The 14,357-nt window shown below is 39.3% G+C and overlaps 1 protein-coding gene across 1 annotated transcript in view; it reads left to right on the top strand.

Moving 5' to 3' along the window:
* Positions 1 to 14,357, top strand: part of ERBB4 (erb-b2 receptor tyrosine kinase 4) — a 395,664-nt gene that overhangs the window by 261,824 nt on the left and 119,483 nt on the right. The window contains exons 18-20 of the mRNA XM_075153901.1: positions 7,500 to 7,632; positions 10,232 to 10,354; positions 11,491 to 11,589. Coding sequence (XP_075010002.1) covers positions 7,500 to 7,632; positions 10,232 to 10,354; positions 11,491 to 11,589 — 355 coding nt within the window. The remainder of the gene's footprint in view (positions 1 to 7,499; positions 7,633 to 10,231; positions 10,355 to 11,490; positions 11,590 to 14,357) is intronic.

Below are 14,357 nucleotides of genomic sequence, written 5' to 3'. Positions count from 1 at the left end.
GGGTACCAAAAATTTTAGAGAACAAAGTAGTGAATGTCTAATTCATCATGAATACGTGTCCTCAGAGATCTGATTGTTTTTCCAAACTCTGGCGCATACGCCTATCTACATAATTGTTTGTTAACCATAAAGAAAAAATGGCATGCATTAGACTGAATCAAGCTGCCACCTGAAATGTTAATGAATTCCTATTAATACTGACTGCAGTATTCACTCGTCTGTACAATCACTGGTGGAGCAAAGCTGCAGGCAGGTTGAAATAATTTCTGAGCCATTTAGGCTTGAGTTCAGCCTTCTGCTTGAGAAGTTGTACAGGATGTAGGGTGAAGGTAATGGCCCTGCCCACGTCTGCTAGAACCAAAATGTAGCACTGAAGAAAAGGTTATAAAAACCTGCCCTGAACACTTGTTGCAGAGTGAAGGAATGTTCTTGCTCAGTTTCAATGGCCAATTTTATGCTAGGATTTGTATTCTCTATATGAGCCAGCTCCCATTGAACGTTTTAGCTACCTACTGATTTAATATGGGCACTACCTTGTATTTCTCCAGCTCCTCAGGCGATGTAACGCGCTCTGCCTCAGACTGTGCTGCGCTCTGGTACTTTTGGATTTGACAGTTAATGAGTAGAAAGCAGTGCTACCAGACGAAGTAGTCTCTCAGAATAATATAATGTCATACAGGAAAATGCACTTTATGTTTCCATTTGAGAAAAGCATGTTTTCTTACTAATAATTTCATGTACACAGACATAATCGTAGAGCCAGTTACTGCAACTGGTTGCAGAGAAGCAGGCTGAGTTTATTGCTTCTAACAGGAATGCTTTATGCGGAGAGAAGCTCTTTGAGCTAACGTTGATGGTTTTAGTTTCAGAGCAATCCATCAGCGCCCACGGTCATTACAGATCTAGTTTTCTTTATTTAAAGCAAAATATTACTATTCCTAAAGAAAATGGGAAATATGGACAAGTTTATAAAGAGGGTGGTTCTTTTACTTGATGAACTGGCTTCACCTGTGTGTCCAATCTAGTGAATTTAACTGGCTTTCTGTCACAGATAAATCAATCTACATTATATGGGGCCTGACTTGGCATATTTTACAAGGAACATTAATCTGTTTACTTAAAGCACAAGCCTCAAAACAAAGTCACTGTGCAAGTTCTTAATAATAGCATTCCTTTTTTATGTTGTGGCAGAAAAGAAAAATCTCAGCCTAAAAATACCAGGGGTGCAAGAGATGTCAGATGGGCTTTTCAGTTTTATAGGGAGAGAAGCCCATGAAAAGCCTCTGTATGATACTATAATCCCAGAGATTTCAGTGTTTATTTCCAGTCAACTGTGTTAACAGGGAGTTAAAATTGAGAGTCCCTAGTAATTTATGGTGAAAACGTAACAGAAATGTGGTTGTTCACCTAAATTATGCCATTCAGATTTAAAACTAGTTTTAAAGAAATCCATTGTGCACTATGTGTGCTTAATGATAATAAAGATGTCATAAATTTATAATCAATACATATTAATGTCTAGAATTCTAGGTTATATTCATTTTCAAAGTTATACTTAATATTTTTTATTTTGTCCTCATTTATTTTGCAGAGTGAAATGAGGAATCCTACCTTTTAAAAAAAAATGAGGCATGAGTAGGACACACTTTTACAATTTAAGGAATGAATGCACATAATATATCTGTTTGCGTCTTGTTGGTGTTTCGTTTTCAGTAAACACTCTGATAACCAAAATATGTGCCAACCTTCAGTAAATGATGTCACCATATGTTAAACATTTTGATATATCCTAACAGCACAGTTGCTCTCAACAACACATCTTGGTTAGCAGTATACGAGAGGAGGAAAGGGTGTACACTGTTCTGCACATGTTCTTCTCATTTGGCAAAGCTGGTGAAAAAGCTCTGAGTATACAGATAACTTGATTATAGTGATCTAGAAACGTCCTTAAATACTTGCTTGAGGAAGGCTTCAGTATAGGAACCAGTGGGGGTAAGGAGAAAGCAATTTTGACTATAGATATCTGTTTGTTAGCATTAGCCTTGTCCAAAGGGAAAACTGTGTTTGATGTTCAGCTGCTAAATGGACGTAGACTGAAACACTGTGGTCATTTTGCATATTGAAAAGTTGTGGCTAGAACTACCTGCCACCACAGTTTAACTACAGCTAGCTGACAGTATATTGGAATGCAGTTTGCCCATATCTAGATTAAATGCGGAATTGGTAGTAATTGTGAGATCAGCTGTGAGTTAAAATTTGTGTTTACGCGTGATAAAAACTCCTAATCTGTACATAAATGGTGATATTGTTAGTGTTTGTTGTCAGTGTTCAAACACCCTCAGATTAGGTGAGGAGAGGGGAAAGGGAGTCTTGTTCTTGAAAAAGAAAAATACAAAGCAAAGCACGTCTTAATGTGAATAACATTAGATGAATTCTTCCCACCCTCCTGGAGCACCATTTCGTGAACACCAGGCACTCTGGAAGTTGTGGTTGTAGAGCTCTGCCAGGGGAGTGCTTCACAGCAGAGAAAAGCTATTAAAATATACGCAAATTTGCTTCCCAGTCTGGTTGTTTATCTTGTATATTTTAAATACTAAGATTATCATTCTAGGATTAGCAGAATCTGTTAGATCTCTAAAAGTGCAGCTTCAAAGTTGGTTGAACTCTCCACTGATGGAAGGGGCAAGGAATGCAGAATGTATGAATTGTCCATCAGGAAAAAATAATGCCTTGATAATGAAAATTTACAAGTAGTTACTTAGAGTATTCAAGGTTGTAATGAATCCTGTTTGGATATATAAATAAAACTCAAAGGAGGGGAAGGTGGGGAAGGTTGAGGCAGGAACTTAAAGCCTTCTAACAGCTCGGCTTCAAAGCTCAATTTATTTACATATTGTATTAGGTGGGTTAATGCCAAAGATAGAAAAACAGGTGTTCTTTCTCAGCTTTAGTCCATGGACCACAATTCTATTTCCTTTCACCCTTCTGCTGCACTCTCCAGTCAAGAGCATGAGACCGTGTACTCATCTAAATCAGTAATTAGGCTTTAATACCTGGTCTCAAAGCACTGTGGGAATTGCAGATGTTTTGATGTTTTGGAGTGGATGGAATGATACGAGCCCCCCTCTTGAGCATCCTTGTCCATCTTGGAGTACTGACTTTGAACTTTTTGTCTCAGTTTTGGTGTGTGGGAGTGGGTGTTACGTGCTTCTAAATATGAAAACACCGTACACATTTAAAAAGAAATATGTATTATTCATTTCTCCTAAGGGAATACTACAATCTTACTTTCAACTTTTAGCCACAGATACACAGTTTCCAGTTTAAAAGGCAGGATTTTTCACATGTTGTGATTTTTTTCCCTCCCACTGCCTCCCTTGCTGCTGCCTTTTCCAATCATTAATTGGGTATTCTGTCCTCAGCTGAGGGAGGGGTGAGGGAGAGCAAATTAGTTATATGGGGTTGAATTATGATTCAGGGCCATATTTCTTGGACTGCTAAGTCTAATTTGATGAGCATAAAAGTCCAGAAACACCTAGCAGAGATTTTTTCGCCCTCTGTAGTAGATTTTCAGTGTGTAAAGGAAAGTAGTGGTTGTATCAGGAGTTTCCGGTTGGTAGGTTCGTAGTGGAGCTGAAAGAAATGTGAGCTAGGGTCGACTTTTGGCTGTCCATTATTTATGCTGGACAGGCAGGACTGACATGGAACTACCTCTCTTTGCGCGACTTTAGCCTTTCTGAGCTCTAAGAGAAGAATAGGGCCTCCACACTTTTAAAAATGACTTTAACAAAATGGGGTTTTTTGGTAGTGAAATTTTTGTCTGTGCATCAACACTGCTCTTGTTGACTTTCATGGAATTAGTTTTAAGTGGGCAGTAGTCTGAGGTGGTCAAATGTAGAGAATTGCATTCACAGAGGTGGTTGTGGGACATCAATGTAACAAAAATGTAAGTGGATTAAGCCCTTAATGCCACTGGAGATAAGGCGATTTGTGTGTCCATGTGTATGTGAAGCTGAACTGTTGGTTAGGTGCATATGCAAAAAAAGGATTGGATTAAAAAAAACAAAATGGGAGAAAGGTTGTGTGTCTTCAGCAGCATCTCTGATCAGCACTACCTTGCAGGGATCCATGTTAAACAACCTTAAAGAAAAGAAAGGTAAACAACATGTTAATGAAATTCACTAGGGTATTAAATATAAGGCACTAGAAACATGGAAATAGTAGAGAAATGATACAGGAGACTTGAAGATGTTAGCAGAATAGATAGAAAAGCAAACTCAGCCTAACGAACATAAGTAAAAATAACCCAAATGAAGTAGGTGACGCCCAGAAAACTGGGCTTAGAAAATAATCTACGTGTGGTTGGAAACAACAGTGAACTGCACTGATGATACCAGAAAGCACTGAAGGCAGTGACTTGTCATTTGGTACTGTAGCGAATAAAACACAATTGTTGACTTTGGGGTTTAGCTCGGTAGCAGAGTGAGGAGAAGCTGTACAGTATATAACAGCATCCGTGTAGGTCTGTGATGTTTGTGTCTGTCATGATTTTTATGCGAGGATAGTGGATTTATGAGTGAAGGAAGCTGATCACTATTTGAGTTCAAAATAAAACTTTTTCTGCATTACAGTTATTTGTTCAGCATTTAAATATGTTTTTTTCCCCTCACATGTTATATTATTCCTCTTGGACTCCCTTTTTAAGCTTGCTTAAATAGTGTGTTTAGATGGTATCTCCTGAAAATTCAGATATAATATGCGATTACAGCATATTTCACATGGATGACTAAATGCTTGTTTGGTGAAGTTTTTGAAAATTATTTGCTTTTTTCCAATTCACTCCTAAAAATGATGAGGACTTTCTTTTAAAGTCAATGAGAGTTGACAAAATGGATCATAAAGATTCATTTTCAAGCCCTGTACTCTACACAATAAAAGGGCTGCAAGGAATTTGTAACTTCATTTTATTTTCTTCACTAGTCGTTATGTCTCCTTTGGAACTGTTTCCTTGTTATGGTCTATCATGTAAATATTGTTTGGGCCATTTTTAGTGTACGCAGTACCATAAAACTATAATTATTTATTTTAACAGCTGTTATGATAGTTATTAATATGCACTTTAAAGCTGAGAGATCTCGGGCCTGTTTTGTCAGTCTGTGGTTTGGTGGTGTTTGTTAAAAAATATATGATTGTTCATACGGCATAAAAAAAAAAATTCCTCTGCTCAAGAACGTTAGTCAGTACTAGCTCCATAGAAGTCTTTTGATGTCCAGTGTTTTTCATAATTGCCTATTAAAGAGTTTCTGGCATCAGCATCATGGAAAGCACACACAAATGAAGAGGAGCGTTGTTTTGGCTGGATTCGCCAGGTCCTTCAATCTGAGCTCTGCACTCAAAATCGACAGAGTAACCAATGGGATTAGAAAGGGGAATGTGTCTTAAGGCCAAGCTAGATGAAGGAGTGTCTCTGCCTGAGGAGTGGGGGGTACTGGACTTGTATTTCCCAAACATCATAATCCATTTCACAGCCAGACAACATTCAGCTTCCTTTATTTGCAGGCTTTATTGTTTCCATCGTAAAGTCTTTGAGCTATAATAGGCCTTACAGTGTTGTGTAATGTTAATGTGTTTTCCCTGGGCAAATATGATAGCGGTGCTTTAAACACCGTGCTTTAATAACTAGGTGTGGGAGTATGAGGCTTTGTCTCTGTTAACATGAAGCGAGTGACACAATAGGATTGGATCTGGAGGATGAAATAGGTAATGGTCCTAATGTCTAGGCTGTGTTTGCTGCAAGGGATTTTTCTTTGGGTTAGCTCTAGTTTGATCCTGTGGACCTTAGTGCCAGTTAGAGGTTGGAGCACATTAAGTGCACTTCAGAAACACATCTTCTGGTTGGTATCTGACATGAATCCAGGTTGTGTGCTTTGAGACCGTGACAAGGGACAGTTAGGACAGTTTAGAGATGGGCTTCAAAATGGTACTCAGCGGTAATATAGACACACCTTAATATACCAAACCAGGTTAGATGGCACTGCTTCCCACTGCTCAGCTTTGTGGTAGGACATAAAAAGAAGAGTAAAGGGTCAGATAAAACAATTAATACTTCTGTGGGAGGCTCCTTTAAATTTTCAATAGCTGTGTGGTACATTTTTATAATAGGCCATAATGTGTCTTTCATTATCATTCAGACATGAGGAAGGCAGTTAAAGCATAGCAGTGGTACTTCCACAATCTTGACAATAGTTAACCTATTTCTTGTAGTTACCAGGCAGTGGTTTCAGCACCGTTTATACTCTGCAGTTGTCATGCTGTCTCTTTTTACCCCTCTTTCCAGCTACTGTCCAGCCATTGTTGGAGGGATGTTAAATGCTGTTGAGTGTGTTTATGCTATAAAGTTGTTGGTATTCTGTGAAAATGCCTAATTTAAGGTTTGGGGTTGGAGGCTGCTACCCACCCTTCAGAGACGGAGCAGGGAGAGAAAGAAAACTGAGTCAGAGCACCTATCGCTTTGACTTTTTCTTCAGAGGGAGCCTGTTTCTCTCCTCTGACCGTGTAGGCGATCTCCAAATGTGGGCACCTGAGTCAAACAGAGTGACTCTCTGAGACGGTCCTTTTTTGTCCTTGTATAGTATCTACTGTGATGCCAGCCTACTCTATCTTATCACTATGGAAAAACAAATTAGTAATTGTAGCTCACGTTGCTCAAGATCCTGGAAAGCTGGAAGGAGTTACAGGAGTACTGGGGGGACAACAGGCCTTGTGCAAAAGCTGAGCCTCGCTTGGCATTGTTCACAGGAGTTTTTTGCCTCTTGGTCTGGGGTTTGACTGTGCTGAAAAGCCAAAGCAAAACCAGATGGGTGCAACGATAACCCCTGACCAAAATGTTTGTGTGTAATAGTAATGAACCAGGAATTCCAAGAGGGTGCGTGGTTCTAGTCATGAATTACATTGTTCATATATAAATATCCTCCGCTTGAGGAAGGCGTATAAGTATGATGCCTTCAGATTTGTCTGTGAAACACCATGTTTGAAGTTGCCTCTCACTTCCTCCACTCAGGAAGGCACATCATATTGGTAGTTTGGGAATTTTTCATTAGTTTGTTTTCCTCTAAATGCGCAAGCCCATGAGTTAATCTAGATGGAGCCAAAGAGTAAGCATAGTTAAAGCTCTTGCAGGAAAACTGCAGATACCTGTATCCTCATTTTGCCATTGCAGATTTGCGTTTGCCATCAAAGTGCATGTTGTATCTCCTTGTCCACACAACTCCTCACATGTGCATGGCAGTTTGAAAAAAGTAGAATTGGTATATTGGTTAAAAACAAGAAAAGTCATACCATATGTTAATGTGTTTCCCCTGACTTCCCATTTGGACTGACTTAGAAATTCTAGTCATAAGACAGTTAATAAAGTTTCCAAGTGATTGTGTTTTATGTACCCAACCATTCTTTGGTCTCTCACTCGACCTAAAAATAAAGTCTCTGATTCTGATTGCTAGAACCCCTCTGATTGCTGCGGGAGTTATTGGTGGCCTCTTCATCATCGTCATTGTCGGCCTGACATTTGCCGTGTATGTTCGGCGCAAAAGCATTAAAAAGAAGAGAGCGTTGCGAAGATTCCTGGAGACTGAGGTGAGAGTGTGCTTCCCACAGAATATTTGAAGAGATATGCAGAGCTGTTCTGCTTTTATATTAAAGATGTTCAGGTCTTCAATCCAGTTACCAGAGAGGTCTACCGAAGGTAGAAATCCTTTTGCTAACTTCTGCAGGACTGAACTGATGGAATGAGTGAAGCTATTTCAAGATACTAGTTTTCTGTACTTGTATAGATTCATGGCTTTTGAAGACCAAAAAAGATCCACATGATCACAAAGTCATGTTCCACCAGATTTTTGAACTCCCATCCTGCTCTCAACTGAACTTCTATCTCAGTTCATCACATTTAGCAGCTCTCATGCTTAAATATTACAGGTTTTCATCCAGTGCATACTGGGCTCAACTTTTAAGACTGAAGTAAGTTCAGCAAGCTCTGATGCAAACTTAAGCTCGTCAGGAATGCTTAAATGCAGAGATTGTCACTTACTGTTGTTCCCAGTGCCTGTATTGGCTTTGTGGTCCAGATTTTATCAGTTTGTAGTCATGATCAGTAATAATGATGTATTCTATTAAGCCAAGATACCTCCCAGAGCTTAACCAAATGAGGTTCACAGTTCTACTGGCAAAAATATGTAGTGGAGCTATAGGATGGAGTGCTGTGCCCACTCCGTCCTCCTCTTTGAAATGCCAGTAGTGGAGGGGGCAATCCAGGAAGTATATTTAAACATAACATTAAATCTTTACCTGTCAGCTACAGCAAAGGTGATTACTACCATCTCCTCAGTCCTATGCTTGAGGCACTTTGCAAGTGATGATGTTTTTAAATTAGGGTCTCCCTTGTAAGATAATAAAGATTGGGAATATTGTTAGCTAGTGATTTTTGACAATGCTGTTTTCTGTTCTGTTCCAAGAGTCCTGCTCCCACTCATCTCCACTCTAGAGCCTGGGAGCAAATGATACGTGCATCCCCAATCTGTTTGCCTAAGTATCTTTATGCTTGGCTAGAATTTGTGTTGCTTCTTAAATACTGTTCAGTTGTATAGAAAGCTTAACAATACTCAGTGCCTTTAGATAGGTAAATCTTGCCATTGTATCAGCCCCTACTTAAGCATAGATGGTTTTAAGCAGGTAGTTTTCATTGTATGTGAGAGATGAAGTCCAGCTCTCATTCTCCATTTGGTCAGATAGAAGCTGTGGCTGACAGCAGTTCCCGAGGGACCAAGGTCATCTACTGAACATGTGGGGAAGCTGTTGTCTTGGCTTAGATACTGAAGATTAAATCAGGAGCATCCCAAGATAAACACGCAAGCGACTATAGCTTCAGCTAACGTCTCTGTTTCTAGCTGGAGGCTGTAACAGGCCTATTTTTTCTGTAGATCATTCTCAGTAAAACTCTACAAGCAGTTTTTAGACGCCCACAACACCTCTCCCTGCCATACCTGTGTTGGTGGACTGTGGCACAGAAGCTGTTTTCACGCTTCACAAACTGAAAATACAGAAGTGTACCGCCAGTCTGTCCAGTTTTCTTTTACAGTAAACCTTCTTTCTTTCACCATGTAAGTACTGGACATCTAAAGTGGGAAGGAGGAAAGAGAAATCACTCTAAAAAAAAGTACAGCTCACAAATTATTTCTGTGATAACCTGACTTGTTGCTGTTTGGTTTTGTTATGTTTTCTTACTCCAGTAATTTCCAGATACTTTTTTTTTTTTTTTTACCTGAACCAAAGTAGTCTGGTCAACTAATTAAGTAGTTCATGATGCTCAAAGAGCCATAGAAGTAGTTCTCAAACTGCAGAGCATCATGCATTTAACCTTGTAAACAGACAACTTTGAAATACTGCAGTGGTTTCAAACCAATTTGAGTAGGAGTAGTGCTGAATTATTTTCCTCATCCTGTAAAGGAACAGATTATTTTTCATTGTTTAGAGTATTGTCCTTTTCATGTATTTTTAATTTATTTTTAAAGAAGCATTGTTTTTTTCTGGCAGAGACGTTGTAACATTGAGATCTGAGAGCATTTTTAACTGAATGTGCCGTTGTGGCTCATTTACAAAGTTTCTTGGGACATCTTGAGCAAATTGTTTAATTGTGCCTTTTTTGCAGTAAATCAGTGGCTGTTATAAATTAGCGGTCTGCTATGTTTTCTCCATAAAGGTGTCCTCCTGTGTGGTATAACAGAAATTCAGAAAAATAGTCCCTTCCCCAAAACAGAATAAGAACGTGATGAGCCATTAAATCAGGGCTATTAAAAAGAAATATGGCCAACTTAAAAGGCACCAAAATGGGAAAAAATAGAATGTGGTGCACTGATAATAAATGCTGTATTTCTGTCATGTAGAAAATATTTATACTGCCTCCATTAGCAAAAGTCCTTGGGTATGTTATGGTGACACCAATTCAATTTCCAGTTCATAATTCCATCATGCAATTCCTGGTGGAAATTACTACATGTTGAGTGAGGATTTTCTTTATTAGATCTCTTAGCATTGCTCATTTGCTGCACAAGTTGGCAGGTCGATGGTCAATAGATTCCACCACTGTCTCATTCCAGTATTTAGGTGGATTGGTTGTTTTCAACTTCTGACGGGTCTTCACATTTTCAAAAATTTAAGACTGTTGGATTTTCCTTCATAGCTTGTGGAACCCTTGACTCCAAGTGGCACAGCACCCAACCAAGCACAGCTTCGTATCCTGAAGGAAACTGAGCTGAAAAGAGTCAAGGTTCTAGGCTCTGGAGCCTTTGGAACTGTATACAAGGTAAGAGTCTTGAATACCAGTGAGTTCCCTCATTTAACTTTTGAACAGTCAAGTTCTGCATTGCAGCAAAGCATCCCATACTGTGGATAAGTTCATGAGCCCTACGTGTCTGGGAAACTCATAGGATAGTGGAATTGTGTGGGAGGAGCACATCTTCAGGCTCAAATGTTAACTTCAGTTTTGATCAGACATGCAGATGTTATTTCTTGGTGAAAAGGAGTGTCAGCCACAAGCATTCCTGTACACCAGAGGACTACACAAGCTGGGCTGTCTTGATATTAAAATGCAGTATCTAAGTTTGCATTCTGTTTTCACATAATGGGTTTACAGTACACTTTTGGAACGCTAGATAAATTTTGTCCCTCATTTCGCAAGTGTCACATGGGTCTTGAAATAGTAATCGTATCTTGTAAAACAGTATTGTCATTAGCTAAACCGTAATACTTTTTGTTTCTTCCATTTAAATAGGAGAGATGAGTTATGTCAACGCACCCTTTAACAACCAGGATGTAAGAGCCAAACCCACAAGGGAAAAAATACTTCAGTTAAAGATTTGTTTAAGATCTGTTGGCCATGTCCAGATCTCAAAGGCATGAAGTGTAGGGCTTAACGAGCAAGTCAAACCAATCACCCAACCCTTTGGGAGCAGTGCGAACCTGCCAAATTAAAGTGGTAGGTCAAAGCAGTGGAGGAGGATAGATACTGCATCTGTCTTCAAACTGGGGAGGAAATGGAGGAAGTACAGACCAGGTTACTACAGCTACAAAGTCATGGGAATACATTTTTGAATAATCAGTTTGAATATACTTAGACAATAATAAAGTGATAGAGATGGGTACCATGAGGTTGCCAAGAACACAGCAATAATCAAGAAGGATGGAAAAGTAGCCCAAGAGACACAGGGTTTGTGAATTTTAAATTTAAAGTGTACTTTTTAGCCATCTCAGCTTTTAATTCTCCGATATCAGTTAAGAAGTAGTTTTGTGGAATTTTTATTATTTTATAATTTTGTGTATACTCAGTTCTGAGGTTTGTAACTGAACTGCATAATGTGACAAAATGCATCAAAAAGAACTCTAACTCTGAATGAAGTTTCTATGATTGTTGTCTTATGTCACTTTTTTTTATCTTTCTAGGGCATTTGGGTCCCCGAGGGAGAAACTGTAAAGATTCCTGTGGCCATTAAGATCCTTAATGAGACCACTGGTCCGAAAGCCAATGTGGAGTTTATGGATGTAAGTAAGAGATGATCAGCATCTGTGAGTCTTAGGAGGGGGGGTGTCTTTCTGCAGTCCACAGAGATCATGAAGAGGAATTTCTGACAGTTTTCTTTCCTTATATTTAAATAGTAGAAGGAGGCTTGTACACAGAACTGATATTGTGCTGATGTTCAGCAAGTGCCACAGTATCATGTCCCTAGAAAAACTCAGCTGTTGAGATTTTGTATGTAGGCCATTGCCCTCCTACGCAAAAAACATAAGGTCCTTGTTAAAAGACAAAGTTACTTCTCTGAGGTCTCATAGCTCAGCTTGATCCACTGACTTAATTCACTGGACCACATTTCCCTCCAGTGTATGCATCGTAACATCTGATAAATGGCTCAGAAATTATGAAGGTTTTTTGGAAACTGCAGAGATTTTAACTATGTAAGGTACAGCCACACTAGTTTAAAATAACTGTTGCTCATGAGTCTCTGACCCATGAGTAACAGTGGTAACAAGGTGAGAGAAGAGTGAAGGTTATTTTTAGTCCTAGAGGTTAATAATAACTTAAAGGTTATTTTTAATCATAATAAAAAAGAATTGGACTTCATCATCAGTTGATGTACGTGACAATAAGGAGATATAAGATGTTTTGTATCAATGCTGCATTTGATGTATGTGCAGTGGTCTGTAACATCCTTTGCTGTACTGCATTGATGAAGAAGAAGATTTAATTCTTTTGAAATAATTGCTCATGCAATCGTACAGATGTTCCTGCCATCCTCACCTCCTAACCCAGGCATTGTTTATGGTTTTAATGTGATCGCTCCTCTCTGTCCCAGAAAGGACATAGTTTTAAACTTTTTAAAATTTTAAGCTATTATGAGGAGATAAATACCTTTCATCAAAGAGTAAGTTATCGCAGAAAAGCGTTTTACTCATTCTCACTCCAAGGCTTTGGTCAGTATAACTATCCTGATAAAACTTGATACTGTTTACTGGTGTTATTTTATGAGGAAAATTTAAGTGTACATATGAAAGCAAAATGCATCAGTTGTGATTTCAGTAAAAAGAGTATTATGAATAGTTGTTGGTTAAAAGCAGTTGTATCAGATTTTTTAAAGGTATATAGGTGGCTAAGTGCCATTACGAATATAGTGGGGGTTAACTCTTCTTAAATAAGTGTCTGACATGTTGGTTATGAATGGGAAGAGGAGGTTGGTGGAAAGGATGTGTCATTATATGAGTCACACTTGACTTTCATTTTTTTGTACTTGTCAAGTACAGGTGTGCTTTTGTCAGCAATTACTTCTTATTTGATTGTGTATGTCCTTGTACTTGCAAGTAAAACCCAGCATTCCTTTTAGAGAGGCTCTGGAAAACGTAAAGCCTCTTGTAAATAGCAGTTTGTGTACAGAGAGAGTACTTGGGACACTTCAGTGTCTACAGAAATACCTGGTATAGATGTTAGTGACATTGTCCATAGGCTCTGATTAAAGCTTCTAATGTTGGGAGAGTGTAAGCCTAAAAGTGCTCTGCAAGCTCCTGAAATTCTGCTAAGTGTTATGCTAAAAGAGTAAAGAACAACCATTTGGCTACCGGCTGTCATTTCAGCACCTTGAAGACCTACTAATGGATCTGTAATGACTGTAATGATATAATGCATGATGTTAGCACCTGCTATGGCCAAACACCTCCCACCCTCCTCCCATCAGGGGATGAAGAATTGGCTATCATCAAAAAGTACATCTCCTGTTTAGAATTTTTCTTCGGGGACTTGCAGCAGAGTCTATTTTCCGGGCTTTCTCCACACATTCCCAGCTAGCTCTTTTCCGTTTACTCTGCTCCCTGCTTTCTTACATGGTTTTTATTACTGCAGTAGTCCGTGTCTGTTACAACAGTGCAAGACGAAGTCTACTAAGTAACGCGTACCGCCTTCTCCAGGGCAGAAGCAGAATCCATGTGGACTGCTGTGGATTTGCTTTCACCCGGCTGAGGTTGTTGCTACTGTTTTGTAAAATGTGGATTTACCTTTTTTCCATCTATTTCTGAATATGTATTATCTCTGGAATGAATTCACAGTCTAAAGAATTTCCCCTCAGGTGTTGAAATGGTTAGGTGCTTAAGTCATGGGGCATAGTTTCTCCTCCCTGCTTGGCTGGTCACACTTCATCGTCCCCAGAAGGGTGCTGGAATTTGAATTCAGAGTGCAGGCTTTCTTGCTACTGGTCTGCCTGCAAGCGTGTCTGGGAAGGGAGTCACCAGCGGACACAGCGGGTGTCAGGAGGGAAGGGTATCCTGCTCCTCACCCTAAGGCTGGTGACAGAATATATGAGGGTCCTGAGTTTTAGGGAGGGAAGGGAGGCTTGTTGTGAGGAAAAAAGGCAACTACGCAGCTAAGAGGCTACTTGATAGTAGAACAGGGACTTACAATTTCACTTGTGAAAACAGTTTCCCCTCTTCAGCCTCAAATTATTTGACTATTATGATTGTTGATAAGTCAAGTAGCATTGGCCTGATCAGATGGCTTAACATCAAACGAGTTGCTCGACTGATAATGTAATACATTCCAAAGTCATGCTGCAGTCGGAAAGCAGAGCAAACCATCTTTGAGGCTAATAAAATGTATCTTTAAACTAATGTGTCATGGGGAAACAGACAATTGATGAGGTCCTTTCCTCTCTAGCCCTCTAAGCTTGGTGTTTCCAGGAAGTAATCCTGTGAGCTGTGATTCTGGCCAGGGTTTTCATCCACTTACAAGTTTAATCTATCCTCTCTGAACTTAAATGCTCCATTATCTG

This window comes from Calonectris borealis, chromosome 6 (assembly GCF_964195595.1).
Source record: "Calonectris borealis chromosome 6, bCalBor7.hap1.2, whole genome shotgun sequence".
Lineage (NCBI taxonomy): Eukaryota > Metazoa > Chordata > Aves > Procellariiformes > Procellariidae > Calonectris > Calonectris borealis.
The sequence above is the reverse complement of the archived record's forward strand: the minus strand, read 5'-3'. Positions and strand labels throughout refer to the sequence as shown.